At 43.0% G+C, this 16,395-nt stretch overlaps 1 protein-coding gene across 18 annotated transcripts in view; it reads right to left on the minus strand.

Moving 5' to 3' along the window:
• Nucleotides 1-16,395, minus strand: part of LOC147027002 (sorbin and SH3 domain-containing protein 1-like) — a 419,639-nt gene that overhangs the window by 242,199 nt on the left and 161,045 nt on the right. For 10 of the 18 annotated variants that reach the window (XM_085882987.1, XM_085882986.1, XM_085883002.1 and 7 more), the window contains 4 exons: nucleotides 13,372-13,535; nucleotides 12,447-12,510; nucleotides 8,199-8,273; nucleotides 182-244 (listed from right to left, as the gene is read on the minus strand). In XM_085882987.1, coding sequence (XP_085739113.1) covers nucleotides 182-244; nucleotides 8,199-8,273; nucleotides 12,447-12,510; nucleotides 13,372-13,535 — 366 coding nt within the window. The remainder of the gene's footprint in view (nucleotides 1-181; nucleotides 245-8,198; nucleotides 8,274-12,446; nucleotides 12,511-13,371; nucleotides 13,536-16,395) is intronic. The other 8 variants (XM_085882992.1, XM_085882994.1, XM_085882993.1 and 5 more) reach the window with 3 other exon arrangements.

The following is a 16,395-nucleotide window of genomic DNA, read 5'->3' on the forward strand; positions in this document are numbered from 1 at the left end:
AAAATCCCTCTTTTCACAATTTTACTGTGAATGAGATGCTTTGGATTTTAATTGTATTTGTTGACTCAAACTGATGGTTCATTTACATCCTGTGGTGGCCCCACAATGCCCTTTTGTGCAATCCTTTCAAACCAAGGCATAGAAGCTAGGCCTGAGGCCTTCTTCCACTGCCCCGAGCTACCTGGCTCCTGCGGTGGCTCAGAAATATCAGGAAAGGCATATGTAGCTTTGTATGGATTTACTTCTGCAGGGGAAGGACAAAACACAGGGATGGGAGAAAGTGTAATGTTAATGGATGGAGAATGAGATGCTTGTACAAAATAACAGGCACAGAATAATGAATAAGGAAGTAAAAATTAAACGAATATAGATTTAATAATAGTGTCATCGGATTGTCTTATTAGAGATGTGCAACCACAATCATCGTTTAAATTGGATATGGTTGGCTCTTGCTTTGATTCCAAGTGGAATCATATCAGACTAAAACCCCATACATTGCCAGCAAGGGAACCCTGGATCATAAAGTGTACCCTGCCTTGGTTGGGGTGTTAAGCTCGATGTCCTGTCTACTTACGCTCATTTTGAAATACCATAAGATCCCACAATATCTGTTGCAAATTGTGTCAGCACAAATTATAAATTCCCCATTTGGGACAAGTGAAAATGGAACACCTTGTCTATAACTGCAACACCTTGAAAGGTCTGTGTATTTCTCATGGGATTTGATGAGATTCTCCTCAAATTTAATGACAAATAGTGTGTAGATCTTTGTTCGGTGTGGGCAAGGCATGGCTGATCAGTTCAGATTTAGGGTTAACCAAGTCTCTTGATAAATGCATTAACAAACATGAAACAAGGCAGAAATAATGAAGCATGAGGATTGATGTTACACACATAAAAGGAAGAAAAGAGCAAAGGTTACAATTACAAAATAACAGGTAAACAGTTGCAAGTCATGCCATTGTGTTTAGAAGAAAAGAAAAGGAGGTGAAAGCATGATGGAAACTTCATTCAAACTGAATGGGTCAATAATTTCCAAAGAATATCTGGGATTATTTCCTTATGTGCCAATAGTTAACCCTGAACGTGGTACTGTAAAGGTAACACAAGCAGGTAGAGGGCATGCGTGTGCACACCTGGTCGAATGATAGATGTTGTACACTGCCTAGGAAAGTGATATGTTGGGGTGTTGGGGGTTTTCATTTGGCGTTTCTACATCAGAGATTATTTCTACCTGAAATTATTGCTTTTGGGATGATGATTTATTAAGACACTTGTAAATACCACACGTCGCTTTGCTGACGGGCTGAGATGGGGGTGGGGGGGAGATAGAGAGGGGTGGGGGGAGAGTGAGGAGATCGAGGGGTAAAGAGAGAGGAGGGAGGGAAAAGAGAGAGGAGGGAGGGGAGTGAGGAGGTTTGGGGAGAGGAGGAAGGGGGAAAGAGAGAGGAGAGAGGGGAGCGAGGAGGGTTGGGGGAGAAGAGGAAGGGGAAAAGAGAGAGGAGAGAGGGGGAAAGAGAAAGGAGGGGTGGGAGAGTGAGGAAGGGGGGGAGAGGAAGGCAGCAAGAGGTGAGAGGAAAGGAAGGCAGATGTGCGGTGGAGTGTCAATTACGATTCATATTGTCTCATCAAAATGATTCTGCATAGAATAACAGTGAAGATGGAAACAAAATAATGTTGGAAATCCATTTTCTACCACCCATTCTATATGATACTATAAATACCACCCAGAGACAAACACCGCCTGGACACGTCCAGAAACAAACTCCCGTCTGGACATAAACACCACCCAGACTCGTCTGGAACCAAGCTGTCTGGAGATAAACACCGCCCAGACACATATGTAGACAAACACTGCCGGGACTCATCCGGAGACAAGCTCCCATCTGACACATCCCATAGTTTAAGATATTCTCTCAGTTATTCATATTCACAAATGAAATAAAGCCACGAGCACTGGTGCCTCCGGGTGTTTATAAGCATTGCAATATACCCAGCGATTCGTAGCTCCAGTGAACAGGCATGCGATAATACGAGTGAGGAAAGTGAAAACAACAACTTTATTGTGAAGAAATCGTTGCGGCCTGTTCCAAATAAAAGCATTGTTGAGCAGGCCAAAAAAATGGCGGCTTCAGACCCCAGTGAGGTTGCCCAGGAAACGGCTTCCGACCCCAGACAGCGAGGTGGCCGAGGATCGCCTGATGAAGGACATAATTAAATAAGGCCGTTAATTATCTTCAAAAGGGGTGTTTTAATTAACCCAAACACCCAGTTTTCACTCTTGCACTTCCTTGGAGTTTTCTTTGTGTGCATGCAAAGTTTGAGGCTGCTCGGTTTTATGGTTTTGGAGTTATGGAGGAGAGACACACACATAGACACACACACATAATAAGGGTTGTGATTATTAGAACTGTCTACATCCCTCTGGACATTCTTAAATATTTCAGTGAGGGTTATGTTTGAGAGGTATTTTTTTACTGATGCCTTCCTCTGGAAAGTTATTTTCTGTGGATAATTTCTTTCATATAAAAGGGCAGGGTATTTAATGGTTAGGGTGGTGGGCTTTGGATCCAAGGGTCCTGAGTTCAAATCCTGCTCAGATGTTGAATTAATACCAGATGGGGTTGACTCTGCCTGTCATTCTTCCGAGATCAGCAAAAATGAGTGCCAGCATGCTGGTATACTGTGTCGGAGTGGCGATTCGTCCAGGATTGTGCCCAATAGCCAAGGAGACTGCTTAGGTAGCACTAACGCTCTGTACAGAGTATGGTCCCAATCTCCTCTCCGATTCCTATCTCAATGTCCCGAAACGCTAATGAAACACATGTGATTTACTATATGTTTTTTTTTGTTGATCTTAAGGAAAACCATACGATATAAATGATATAAGATGGAGCCTATGTTTACTGTGAAGAGACAAAGTGCTTTTGAAACATCAAGTTTTGACAAACGCCCCATTTGCCATTCAGGAAAGTCCAGCAATAAACTGAGCAAACTGACAGAGAAAGGCTTAATGACTTCAAAAGAAGCACTGCACGAACATAAAGATGATGTTTACAGAAGACTGACCCATCATACAATATACGAAGGACTTTCTGTCCAGAGCGGCAGTGTTTCATGGGTCTTGCTGGAGCAGCTACACTCACAAGAGAGCTGTGGATCAAGCAAGTGCCAAAAGGCTTAAGCAGGAGAACGATGAAGCATGAAGAGGAAGATGCATCAATGTGTCACTCTCTCAAATGCCTTCAAACAAGTTTGTTTTCTGTGTAGAAAGGAGCATGATCCAAATGGAAAAAAGAGTGGTGCCACTCAGTGCCGTGGAACAGAGAAAAACAGCTCTTCACAGAGAAGCAAAATAAATGGACGATTGGAAAATACTTCATAAAATACAGGGATATTATGAAAGCCGTCGAGATAAGATTGCCGCAGACTTCCGATAACATGCAGTACGCATGAATGAGTTCATGGACAGGAGGCCAAAAGTTACTGATGGCAGTCAGTCTTATGAACAAGCATTCTGTAAACTGATCTCAGAAATATCTGACAATTTTTTGGAAGAAGAATGTGCCTTTTATCTCAACCAGCTGTGGAATTCAGGGAAATACTTCAAGAGGAACATGTATTGAATGTTGAGAGATATCCATCCACCAAACTGCATCAAAAGCTCACAAAGCACTTTGGAGCAATAATTTAAATCTTCCTCCAGAAAGAAACCTCAAGCCTCATGTGTGCCTCACACACATCAGTGCAGAAGCTGTGCACACATTAACAGCTCAAGTACAGAATAATCTGCACGAGTCCCAATTTGAACCCGAGTCAGAAGCAAGCGTAGATGATGAAACAAAGCCAGAAGTGGCTTCTGTGATTGAAACAAACTCTCTGCAACTGCCAAATGCAAAAAACATGCATCAAATCCATGGCAAAAGAAAAAAATACAGAAAAGAGGGAAACAGAAGTGTAAAACACAACCAGCTGATCACCACATTGAAGATGCTGGACCATCGACTACCACAGATACAAACACCATGGGCATTGGACACATCTAACGAGGAACTAAACCAATCGCCTGCAGAAGCATCGTCATGGATAATTACTGACGCAGAAAAAGTACCATACTTTGAATGGCGGAATACCTTTGTTACCATGAGAAGACGTTAAAAGCCAAGCAAATTAAGCTGAGCTACATCTTGCAAATGCATCAAATCCAGATGTTTGAGAGGCTGTTCTTGTGCCAGAGCTTCAGTGCTTTGCATTATTGCCTGCAAGTGTACAGGACACCCTGAAAAGTATAGACGTATTCAACTGTCTAATTCAGAGCATGATGAAAAACGTTGTTCGCATGACTTTGAATCGTGAACGTTTAGATGCGAGATGTTAAGATATTCCTGAGAGACCAGTGAGATGCTTTCTTGTTCAAATCATACTTTTACAAGTTGAATATATCGATACATACAACATAAAAGTGAAGCTTTATGTACATTATTTGTACATGATTTCATGATTGTTGCTTGAAAAGATTTGAACTGTGTATTTCCATTAATGTTGCAAGGTGAAGAGTTGAAGAGTAGGGTGAAGAGCTGAGCAGATTGCTAGTGGTTAACATGGTTTCAAGTTTCTGATGTCTAAAAATGAATACGAGAGCACTTCTGTGTTACAGGTTCAGTTTGGCATCTTAATTTATTAACATACTTTGCTAATTAATAATTGGAATGTATAAAATCCTCTTTTGCAGCTTGTGTGAGGTTTCAGATTGCCGAAGTGCATTTTCGTGCATTACAAGCACCGGACAATGTTTCTGGAAGGTAAAAGGATGATTAAAACCGTTGGTTGTAGGTATAAGTTGAAGGATTTTTAATATCTATCTGAAAACAAAATAGAGGCAGGGGGAGGATATAGTATTACCAAATAAGTGAGAATGACTGCACATGTAGTGATGCTAAGTATCTGAGAACATCCCCAATGCACCGCCTAACACCCAAACACTTTGTACAAAGGTTAGGGGGCCATGGTATGCTGGGAACATGATAAATTGTTTCTGATTTAGATACTGTCTTTGCAACAAAGAAAATGGATGATCCCATGGCAGATTTAAGTTGAAAATATTTGAGTAAACGTCATCAAGGGGTTGGTTTACAAAACTCCTGAGAACATGTTTGCGCAAGAAGTTTCAGATTGCCAACAGGCATTTTCACAGAGGCCACGAACCAGGATAACTGAATGTGAGGTCAATTTTTTTTATATCTCACTCTCACTCTCTCAGAAAGGACCGTATGACAAACCATCTCATTTGCTTTCTTAACAATCCACTTGAGGAAGTTCAGTCATTCAAACTCTTGGGTCTCTCTATCTGGATCACACTCTTGGATCTCACTCCTGCAATTAAGCTGAGTCTATGTGGACCTATCACTTTCCCATTGCAGACAGGTCGGTGATCTCTCTGTCTTCAACTGCCTCCTTTCTGGTCTTGCACCCTCTGCACTTTATTGTTTGTCATGCTTTTCCTCCCCCTCCCCACCCCAAAGGTTTCTGAAAGGCACACACGGTCCACCTTCAATGATGACGGCGTGAGTCGTCACTTTCGACGAATCTCTCTCCTTTGGTGGTGTGCTCACTAAGCCTTGTGTGTTGTGCGATGGCTGTGTAGTCTAATGCAGGACCTATGGCATCTGCCGCAAACATCACAGGTATAGGCTGTTCCTTGCAGAGGTGGACATTGGCAGGTTTTCTTTTCTTGCCTCCGCTGTCTCATGATAGCAAGTCTTCCACATTCAAGGTGGTCCAGGCCTTTGTGGCAAATGTTATGCCAAGCTGACCTGTTTGTGGCCTGATGTTCCCAGGTGGTGAATAGAATGGCAGAAGACTTGAGTGTAGACTTAAGGACTTCCTTATAATGCTTCCTTTGTCCACCACGTGATCTTTTACCAAATTTAAGTTGGCAGTAGAAAAGCGCTTTTGGGATTCTATGGTCTTCCATACGTGTGTGATGTCCTGACCAGTGAAGCTGGGCTTGCATCAGGAAATACTCAATTCCTTGGATGCTACAGCAGTCTAGGATTTTGGTGTTAGGTATTCTGTCTCACCAGGTAATGCCAATAATCTTACAAAGGCATCGCATATGGAAATGATCAATGCGTTTGATATGATGACGATAGGGTGTCCAAGATTCGCATCCGTACAGAAGTGTTGATAGGACAACGGCTCGAGAGACACCAATATTGGTGTCCAGGTGAATGTCATGTTTGTGACAAAGGTGATGCGTCAATCTTCCAAAAGGCACACATGCTTTTGTGAGTCTTGATGTTCCTTCGTCGTCAATCATTACATTTTGGGAGAGGACACCTCTGAGGTAGCACAACTTATCTACAACTTTGAGTGGCGTGTCATCGATAGCAATGTATAGGACAGTATATGCACCTTCTGGTCTTGGCTGAAGCTTAACCTCTGCCTTTTTGAGGCTAATTGTAAGGCCATAGCAATAAGCAGATTGTGCAAAGGAGTTGACAATAAATTGCATGTCTTCGAGATGATGACAGAAGAGTGCGCGGTCATCAGCGAAAAGTAGATCACGGAGCAACATTTCCGTGATTCTAGACTTGGCCTTCAGACACTGCAAATTAAGGCAAAACTGCAAAACGTGAAAAACTGTATCATCACTGCCCAGGTGCAATCTTCAAAAACTCATGGTTCATAGAAGAAAACACAATGCTAAATAATTGGGGAGTTAGGACACAGCCTTGCTTTGTACCATTGGTAACAGGAAATGGCTCAGAAGTGCATCCACTGTCCCTCACACGAGCAACCATGCTATCATGGAAGGATCTGATGATGTTAACCAACTTAGAGGGACAGCCGACTTTGTACAGTAGCTTCCACAGGCCTTCTCTGCGGACCAGATCAAATGGCCACTATCAATACCTTATTGGTGAAACTCCCAAAATCCAGAATCACTGGTAACCTCCACTCATTTGCTCCTCTTTTTTCACACCTGTGGAACCAACTTCCACATTCTCTTCAATCTCATCCTTCCATCCAGGTCTTCAAAAGTAGCCGTTCACCACCATCTCAGATCATCCCACATTAAAAATCATGATCTTTTCAACCCCCGTTAACACCCCTTCCACCATCGCAAGCCCACCTCCTTCCAAATTTCCAGTTTTTACTTTTTAAGAGTTCACTGTTGTGTCTATCTTGTCCACAAAACATGTCCTTTCCTTCCCCTCATTCCTCCCACACCCATTATTTGTCCAAGTCTTCCTCTATTATGTACTTTAACCCTGCTGTTGGTGTCCCCCCATCACCCCCTTTTTAAAAATATTCCCTTTGTTCTGTTGTGTCCTGATGTGTTCAGTGCTCTAGCTCTTCCATGAGCCTTGACTGCATACAAAAAATATATATGGACTGTCATGGGTATTTAAAATGTGGGGGAGTTGGCTAATACTGACTAATACCCGAAATGTGAGTTAAGGGAGGTCTTCATCCTGTAGTGGACTGAAAACAGGCTGATGAATGAGGATGACGATGATGACGATGCCTAGAAAACCTCTATAACAAACCAAGGCACATATTTTTTTTATTTTTAATGTAAAACTTATTGATGGACCCTCATATTATTACAACATCTTCACTATTCAGTGAAAGTTGTAATGAGGAGGTTTCTGAAGAAACAATCAAAAAGTGTAAAAACTAATTTACCATCAACGGATGTATTGTCTGTGAATAATCCGTGAAATGTTAACATTGCTCTGACATCCTGCATTATTATTTAATATAAAATTCCGTTTAATATACCCCTAATAAGTTGTAATTATCCTTGAAGAGGAATTCAAAAAAAGGTTATATCGAAACAAAAGCACAAGATAATTCTTTGGAGGTCTTAATATAATTATACTACACATACCTGTGATAATGATAATAAAACTATTGTTTTTTTAATTGATTTGCAATTTTGAAAGAAGTCACAGATGAAGTTGGAGGTTAGCAGGAAGGAAGCTTTCACTCAAGTTTTAATTAATAAAATCTGCTGCACATATACACTCTTACCTTGGGTCGTTTCATCTCGCGTCGATTTTACAGATACAGCAGCGACTCGCTTGTTAAGAGGCACATCAAGCAAAAGGGACACGCACATGCAGGAAAATCTCAGGTAGCAGGTGTAGTCAGGCAAACGCAAGCAGGTACTGGGCACACGTTGTGCATACCTGGTGGAAGGTCGGCTGCTGTACACTGGCTAGGAAACTGATATGTCGGGGTGTAGGGGTTTTCATCTGGCGTTTCTACCCAAGAGAAACCACAAGGCACCATGAATCGCATGGCCCGCACCACACACTGCCCCATAACCTTTGCCTGATGTGTGCTCATTTCCATTTTATAATGGGCTCTTGTACAGGAGATAAATTAATCGGAAGACATCTTGTGTATTGATATTTTGCTTGCACTGACAAAACAGGGTAGAATATTTGCACAAAGAATGATATAAACCTCAGGTTCACACTCATTTCAAAATGAGTAAAACACCTTCATGACCCCCATCCCCTCCCCCCCCCGCCCCCCCGACAGATTCCATGACATTTCCCACCTAAAACGTGATAACAAACAAGACATTGCAGGTTGCACGACAAAACTCCAGATAATTAGCAAACTTGAACGTGACCTTGTTGCAATGCTTCAAATATCATTAAACATAATGTTTTGATTGCATTTACAAATCCCTAATGAAAGCTCCAGAGTATTGTGACTCGTGCTCGGGGCAAGGCACTCATTCAAAATGTCGTTTCTTTCATTTTATGGAAGACTACCTCGGTATTATTGTTATAATAGTCAAATTATTGGTTCAATAAAAACACCCTGAGCAAACTCAATTCAGCAACACAACGACCAAAGGTGTTTGTATTGTTAAGTTGAGCTAAACAATGGAACCACCCCACCCCACCTCCCCTAACAATGAATTTGATTTCATCAAGTTGACCTCGTGTTCCCCTCAACATCACTGAGGAAGTAAACTCCACTATTCCCGAACAATTTGTTACACCTACGTCCTGGTGCACCACACACTTATTACCTCGGCCACCAAAGGCAGATGGAGGTTATTTCCACTCCTGCTTGTTTGTCTGTCTGTTTATGTGCAGGATATCTCAAAAGTTACAGGATGGATTCGGATGAAACTTGGTGGACATGTTGGGTATATGACAAGGACGAATTGATGAGATGTTGATGAAGATCCAAATCTATATGCCTGTTGTTGGCTTAATGATTAGTGTGGTGGGCTTAGAATCCTCAGATCCTGAGTTCAAATCCCACTTGGCTATTGAATAAATACCAGGTGGGTTTGACTCTGCCTGTCATTCTTATGAGGTCAGCAAATGAGTACCACCTTGCTGGTATCCTGTGTTGGAGTGGTGACCTGTCCAGGATTGTGCTAAATAGCCAAGGAGACTGCTTTGGCAGCACCAATGCTCTGCACAGAGTCCCAATGTCTGTCAGTCTTTTTTTTGTTGTTTGGTCGGCAGAAGTCTTTTGCTGAAGTGCCATGGCAGGTGAGAGAGGTACCCACACCCAGCCAAGTGGCATGATGACAATTGAAGTCACTGCATGTGAGGAAGAGAGAGTTATGGTGAGTGGATAGAAGTTGGTCCATGTTTTCAGAGAGCAAGATGTAAATGGAGTCATCACTGTTTGGTGGACAGTACAACACACATATAAACATGTGGTGGGAGTGGAGGGGAAGCCGTAGCCAGAGGTATTCCTGGGGATGTGGGGGAGTGAGGGCAGTGCATGGAGAGTGAGAAATTGAGTATTTTATGAAGAGAGCAACTCCGCTGCCAGCAGGAGGCTCAGGTCTGCCATACCGGAGGAGAGAGTAACCAGGGAGAGATACTCGGGAGTCAGAGATGTTTTGAAGGGGGAAAGTTTCTGTTAAGCAAATTACGTCTGGTTTGTCAGTGGCAACCTGTATGGAAAGATGTCAGGTTGGAGTGAAGGCTCCGGATGTTGGAGGTCCACACTGTGAAGGAAGAGGGAGGGGAGAAGGCGTTGGGTGCAGGGGAGTGGAGGAAGAGAGTAGGACGAGGGAGGAGGGGGGAGGTAAGGAGAGTTGTTGAAAGAGTGTGGAGGATTGCAGAAAAGCTCAGGGAGAGGGCCAAATGAGGAGAAAAAGCTCGGTGGTGATGGGTTGAGGTGCAGTGGGGAGTAATAAGAGAGGGGCACAGGGCAGTTGAAGATTGGAGGAGGTGGAGATGAAGAGAGGGGCAGGGGAAGAAGGCAGCTTTGTGGATGTGAGGGGGAAACTTTGAGAAGGGGGAGTGAGGGGGGGAGAATGGAGAGAGAAGGGTGAGAGGGGAGTTTGGATGGGGAAGAGTGTGAAGGTTGCTTTGAGAGGAAGGGGTGAGAGGGAAGCATTGAAAGGGAGGGGAGATGATACAAGCAGGTACGGCAAAGGTGCAGGAGGGTGATGGGAGAGGTGAGGAGAGGGAAAGGATGAGACTTGGTCATGGTTTGGTGAAGAAGGGATCGGGCAGGGGGAGGTACAAGATTTGAGGGACTGAGAAAAGCAGGAGGTGTGATGAGAGGAACGATGGAGCATGTTTGAAATGTTGAGAAGTGTACTATTGAGAGAGTGAGATATCTGTAAGGTTAGAATGGAGCCCACAGATGTTAGAACAATACACACTTTGGAACAACAGATGAGGAGCTGATACTGAAGCAGAAGACAGTGAAGAGGTGCCAAGAGCAGAGGTAGGATGAGGGGCAAGATGGGAGGAGTAAGGAGAGGGGATAACAGGTGAGGGTTAGGGGGAGGTAGATTTAAGGAGGTGGGGTGAATTGGCACTGAAGTTGGTAACAAGGGATGATTGATGGAACATGAACATGTAATGCAAACAGGGATTTTATTAATTTTTAAGTCAGAGATGCGATTAAAGATATTATGTGAGGGATGCAATGAAGGAGAATTAAGAGAATGGAGAAAAGAAACCTTGTAACAGTGGGACGTTTTTGACATGGGATGAAGGAAAGGTCGAATTGAAAACAGTCTTTTGGAGAAGAAAAAAGAGTAATGAATTAGGATACAATACCGAGAACCACACGGGTGAAAGAGGAGGTTGAAACATTTTAAGAGACCGTTTTATTTTTATTTTTGATAAAGATTATGTAAGATTAGGTATATGAGCCTGGTGTGGGTCAGTGGTTAAGGCGGTGCCTTGGGATGTTCAGAGTCCTGAGTTCGAGCCCTGCTGGCCACTGAATTAACATCAGGGGGGTTGATTCAGCCTGTCATCCTTCCGAAGGTCGGCGAAATGAGCACCAGTATACTGGTAATTATCCCTGCAGGGTCGAAGGCGACTCGAGGGTTGGCGTCAGGAAGGGCATTCGGCCATAAAAACATTGCCACAAGAAAGAGTACCATGATTGGAGCCCGCAAAAAAGCTGACCCCTGCTCAGGGATAAAGGCTTTCAAATGGTGTGATGATGATTGTGTAGGATTTGGTAAAGGAAAGCTTGAAGAAAAATCGTGTCGGTGTGTGATGAATTTGGATCAGCAAACGCAGAATCAAGCTGGTGGTTCGATGAAAGTAACATGAAGAAGAGGGGGTAGAGAAACACATGGTTACATGAGATGTAAGGTTTGAAGTGAAAAGATATAAAGAAAAAAAATTTTTTTTTTGATGTATTTTTAAAGATTAGTTAAGATTAGGTAAAGGAAAGGTTGAAGAAAAAAAAATCGTGAAGTTATATGATGAATGTGGGTCAGCTAAAATAAAAGGAATATGGGAGGTTGGCAGAAGGAGGAAGGAAAGTCGGTACAGGAAATCGTGTGGTTACGTGGAGAATAAGGTAAGGAAAGTTATCTTTGAGAAACTCGGTAGAGACCCCTGAGAGAACCAACCGTCGCCTCAAAAACCGGAACTGGAACCCAATGATACAGCCATACATTATAAATCGATGGATCAGATGATAAGATTCACCACAACTAGATCAGTTCATGTTATCTGGAGCATCCAGAATGGTAAGGTGTATGATAAAGCTATTTCGCTCATTAGTAATTAATCAGCAAATCAAGTACAATCATCAGAATCAGAGAAAACCCTCTCCAACAAAATCCTACTACAGTGTCTGCACCCATATGGTGTTTCCACCTCCAAGTCAATGAAATCTCTTTCTCTCACTGATAACAAAGCAAGGTATCTGCGTGAGAGTAAAATTAAGCTTAATCAATTAAAATAAATACTTCCAGCTTGCCACTAATTTGCGACTGCAATTATCTGCTGCGTCACGGATTTACATTTTAATGTTGATGGATTGTTGCTCAAGCACAAGCTAAGAAGTCTATCAATGTGCTTAAGCAACAGCCAGGAAGCTTTGTCAATCACATAGGGGATGAGGGGATGTATCACCAAGGACAGGTGGTCACATCATGACACAAGCCAACAAGTGTTTTACTTTGAGGTTACCTTTGTTCACCTTGTGGATCTGCTTGAACATGGTCTTGTACCAATCCTTGGACTTCTCTCCTCTCTATAAGCAGACAGAGAATTGTGTCTTCTGAGATTAGGAACCAAATGATTTCGATGAGTAATGCTCAACACATCAAAGGCTTCCTCATTTTATACAAGGGGGACATTTGCTTGTTTTGTATGGAAGGGGGTGTGGGGAAGGGAGGTTGGCCCATTTCTTTTTGTGAGTGGGCGTAAATATTTCCACGTTTGCATTCAGCCATACATTATAAATCGATGGTTTCTTATAATGCTGTAATTCGAGGAGAGGTGGCATCACAATGATATACAGTAGATTCGTTGTAATTTTGGTGGCTATAAATGGTAACTATTAATAAGATGGGCATGCAAGGTGCTCCCTGATGTGCAGATACACATACAGTCCTTTTGGTTAGTATAATGAACGTTTTCCATTTGATGTTGCCCACTATCCCAGTAGAGAACCCTGTTATGTGGTGCAGGCATTCATACACTGAGCATGTAAAACCAAAAACCAAGGAGGTACCACATGCAAAAATATCATTCCTTTCCTGTCGTAATTCTTTGCAGATGACCGTAGTGGGACCTCATACCAGCTATAGTATATGAGAGTTCTACTCTCATATACTCTCGTTCGAACTGTAGCATTTTTTCCTGGGGATTATAAAGGGGAGATGATGGATCTTTCCCCATGTTTCCTGCCAGATATATTCCTTGCCACATCTTACTCTACTTGAGTGCTTTTAACTTCATTTTATCCTGTATAGTGTAGATTTGCTGATGGTATTATACGTAGCCGGCTTACAGAAAAGTGTGTTCCTCACACCGATGAAATACACATTTGTGAGATTTCCATTCTGTACTTTCCCTACATGAAGTGACGTGTGCATTCATGTACACCAACCGATCGACCATAGAGAGGGATGGTGGCCCCGTCATTGGATCCGACGTCCGAGGCAGAGGATGAACACGTGACTTTCAACAAAGTCTTCTGTTCCGTACTTGATCCTTCTGACGGCTGAGAAGTAGCCATTGATTCTTGCTCTTCTGCTTCAGGCCATGCAGGTTCTACGCCATCAGGAAATGGAAGATAAAGCAAGGATTAAAATATTGATCCTCAACACAGCTCGCCTGTTAAAAAGCATGACCTGTGTGTGAAGCACATTATTATTATTATGTTCACTCAGCATGAAGAAAATCATTGGGAGGAAGAGCATGATTCATCACACACACACACACACACACACACACACACACACACACACACACACACACACACACACACACACACACACAGACAGACACACACACACTTTTAGCCACAAACATGCAACTGTGCCAATCGGCAGTTCATATCAGGTTAGTAAATCACAACATTACTTTGATTACGTTTTATTTTAACAGAAAGAGCAAAAAAGGAAAGCTGGACAACTACACAAGCATTTTTTATTTTTTATTTTTATCCCTATACCCCCTCTGGAAAGTATCAGATCAATGTTGACTGACTGTGAACATTTACAAAACTGAAAGGTTTTACGCTGAACAGAATACCATTATTGAAGGGTATTGACAAAGCATCCCGACACCAGAACATACATTTTAGTGGGTCGGGGAGGGTACCAGCTCACAATGACCTCCTCTTTTCTTGTCCTTCTTCTTCTTCTTCTTCTTCTTCTTCTTCTTCTTGCGTATGGCAGCTTGGTTGCCGGGTAGCTATCATTTTGTTGTGGCACAACTATGCCGCTGATGCTGTGCCCCTATACCAGTACACTGGTACTCATTTCACCGATCTCAGAAGGATGACAGGCTGAGTCAACCCCAACTGGTGTTAATTCAGCAGCCAACGGGGCTCAAACTCAGCAGCCTAACATCCAAAGCCAGCCACCCTGACCACGAAGCCAACACCATAGTTAACCTTCTCTTTTCAAAAGGTGGCATCGATTATTTAATGTCCACAAGTGAATGCGAGCAGATGGCCCAATTTTACTCCTTCAAAACAGACTGTACTCATTGGTGCAATGCCCTACCTGCAAAATTCCAGGGTGAAAGTTTATAGTTGGGGCAGAAATTGAATCCAGACTAGACAGCTCAAAGGCAAGTATCACCTCTGAAGTCAGACTGGAAGGATGACCTGTAGAGTTATGCATAGTCACCTCTCAGCTGTCTCGCCTGGGTTTGAATCTTGACAAAGCTATAAACCCTCACCCTCGTGTTCCGCATGCAGGGCGAGGCACCATTGTGTGTGCCGTCCCTCGGGTGAATGATAAAACTCGGCATTCCATCGAACAGCATTATTTGGTCAATGTTAACAATCGCATGGTGTCCTTCACGAAAAGTAGGCGCATCGTCGCAGGCACCATGAACAAATTACAAATTCCAGCTCTAACCTGAAGGGGGCACTGCATCAGCAGCACCGCTGCATCCCCAATCAAAATGATGTGAAACACAGCCACGTGTTACATCTGAACAAACGAACAAACCTCTGAACTATTCTGTCGACTCAACAAACATACTCAATATCCAGAGTATGTATATACAGCTCTGGAAAAAACAAAAATAAGAGACCACTCCAAAAAAAAATTAAATCAGCATCTCTACATGTATGGCAGCCATTCCATTCCAGTGTCTGTTGGATTCTAACACAGGCACACCTCATTCCACATAGTGAGGTACTGATTAGGTGATCACCTGAACCGAATCTTATTTAACAAGGAAAAGTATAAAAAAAACCACTGCTGTGGTCATCAATATCCTCTTGCAATAGGACCAGCTGGATGGAAAAAAACAGTGATAGTAGTACCTCAAAAGTAATTGGAATAAAAAATAACTATTGGCCATGCCAAAAGAGTTGAAAAGAAAAGTTTTGAGTGAGGAAAAGAAGGGTTCAATTCTGGCTTTACTGGCAGAGGGATACAGTGAGCGTCACGTTGCTTCCATCCTTAAAATTTCAAAGACGGCGGTTCATAAGAACAAGGTCAAGCAGCAGACATTGGGGACAACAAAGCTACAGACTGGCAGAGGGCGAAAACGACTTTCCACTGACCGGGATGACCGCCAACTCATTTGAATGTCACTCAACAACCGTAGGATGACATCAAGTGACCTACAAAAAGGATGGCAAACGGCAGCTGGGGTGAAGTACATGGCGAGGACGGTTTGAAACAGGCTCCTAGGGGCAGGGCTGAGTCGTGCAAAGCTAGAAAAAAAGCCCTTCATCAATGGGAAGCAAAGAAGAGCCAGGCTGAGGTTTGCAAAAGACCATAAGGATTTGACCATAGAGGACTGGAGTAAGGTCATCTTTTCTGATGAGTCCAATTTTCAGCTTTGCCCAACACCTGATCATCTAATGGTTAGACGGAGACCTGGAGAGGCCTACAAGTCACAGTGTCTCGCACCCACTGTGAAATTTGGTGGAGGATCGGTGATGATCTGGGGGTGCTTCAGCAACGCTGGAATCGGGCAGATTTGTCTTTGTGAAGGACTCATGAATCAAGCCACTTACAAGGTTGTCCTGGAAGAACACTTGCTTCCTTCTGCTCTGACAATGTTCCCCAACTCTGAGGATTGGTTTTTCCAGCAGGACAATGCTCCATGTCACACAGCCAGGTCAATGAAGGTGTGGATGGAGGACCATCAGATCAAGACCCTGTCATGGCCAGCCCAATCTCCAGACCTGAACCCCATTGAAAACCTCTGGAATGTGATCAAGAGGAAGATGGATGGTCACAAGCCATCAAACAAAGCCGAGCTGCTTGAATTTTTGCGCCAGGAGTGGCATAAAGTCACCCAACAGCAATGTGAAAGACTGGTGGAGAGCATGCCAAGACGCATGAAAGCTGTGATTGAAAATCAGGGTTATTCCACAAAAGATTGATTTCTGAACTCTTCCGAAGTTAAAACATTAGTATTGTGTTGTTTAAAAATGAAC

This window comes from Eptatretus burgeri, chromosome 5 (assembly GCF_056783735.1).
Source record: "Eptatretus burgeri isolate ZD-2024b chromosome 5, Ebu_testis_v1, whole genome shotgun sequence".
Lineage (NCBI taxonomy): Eukaryota > Metazoa > Chordata > Myxini > Myxiniformes > Myxinidae > Eptatretus > Eptatretus burgeri.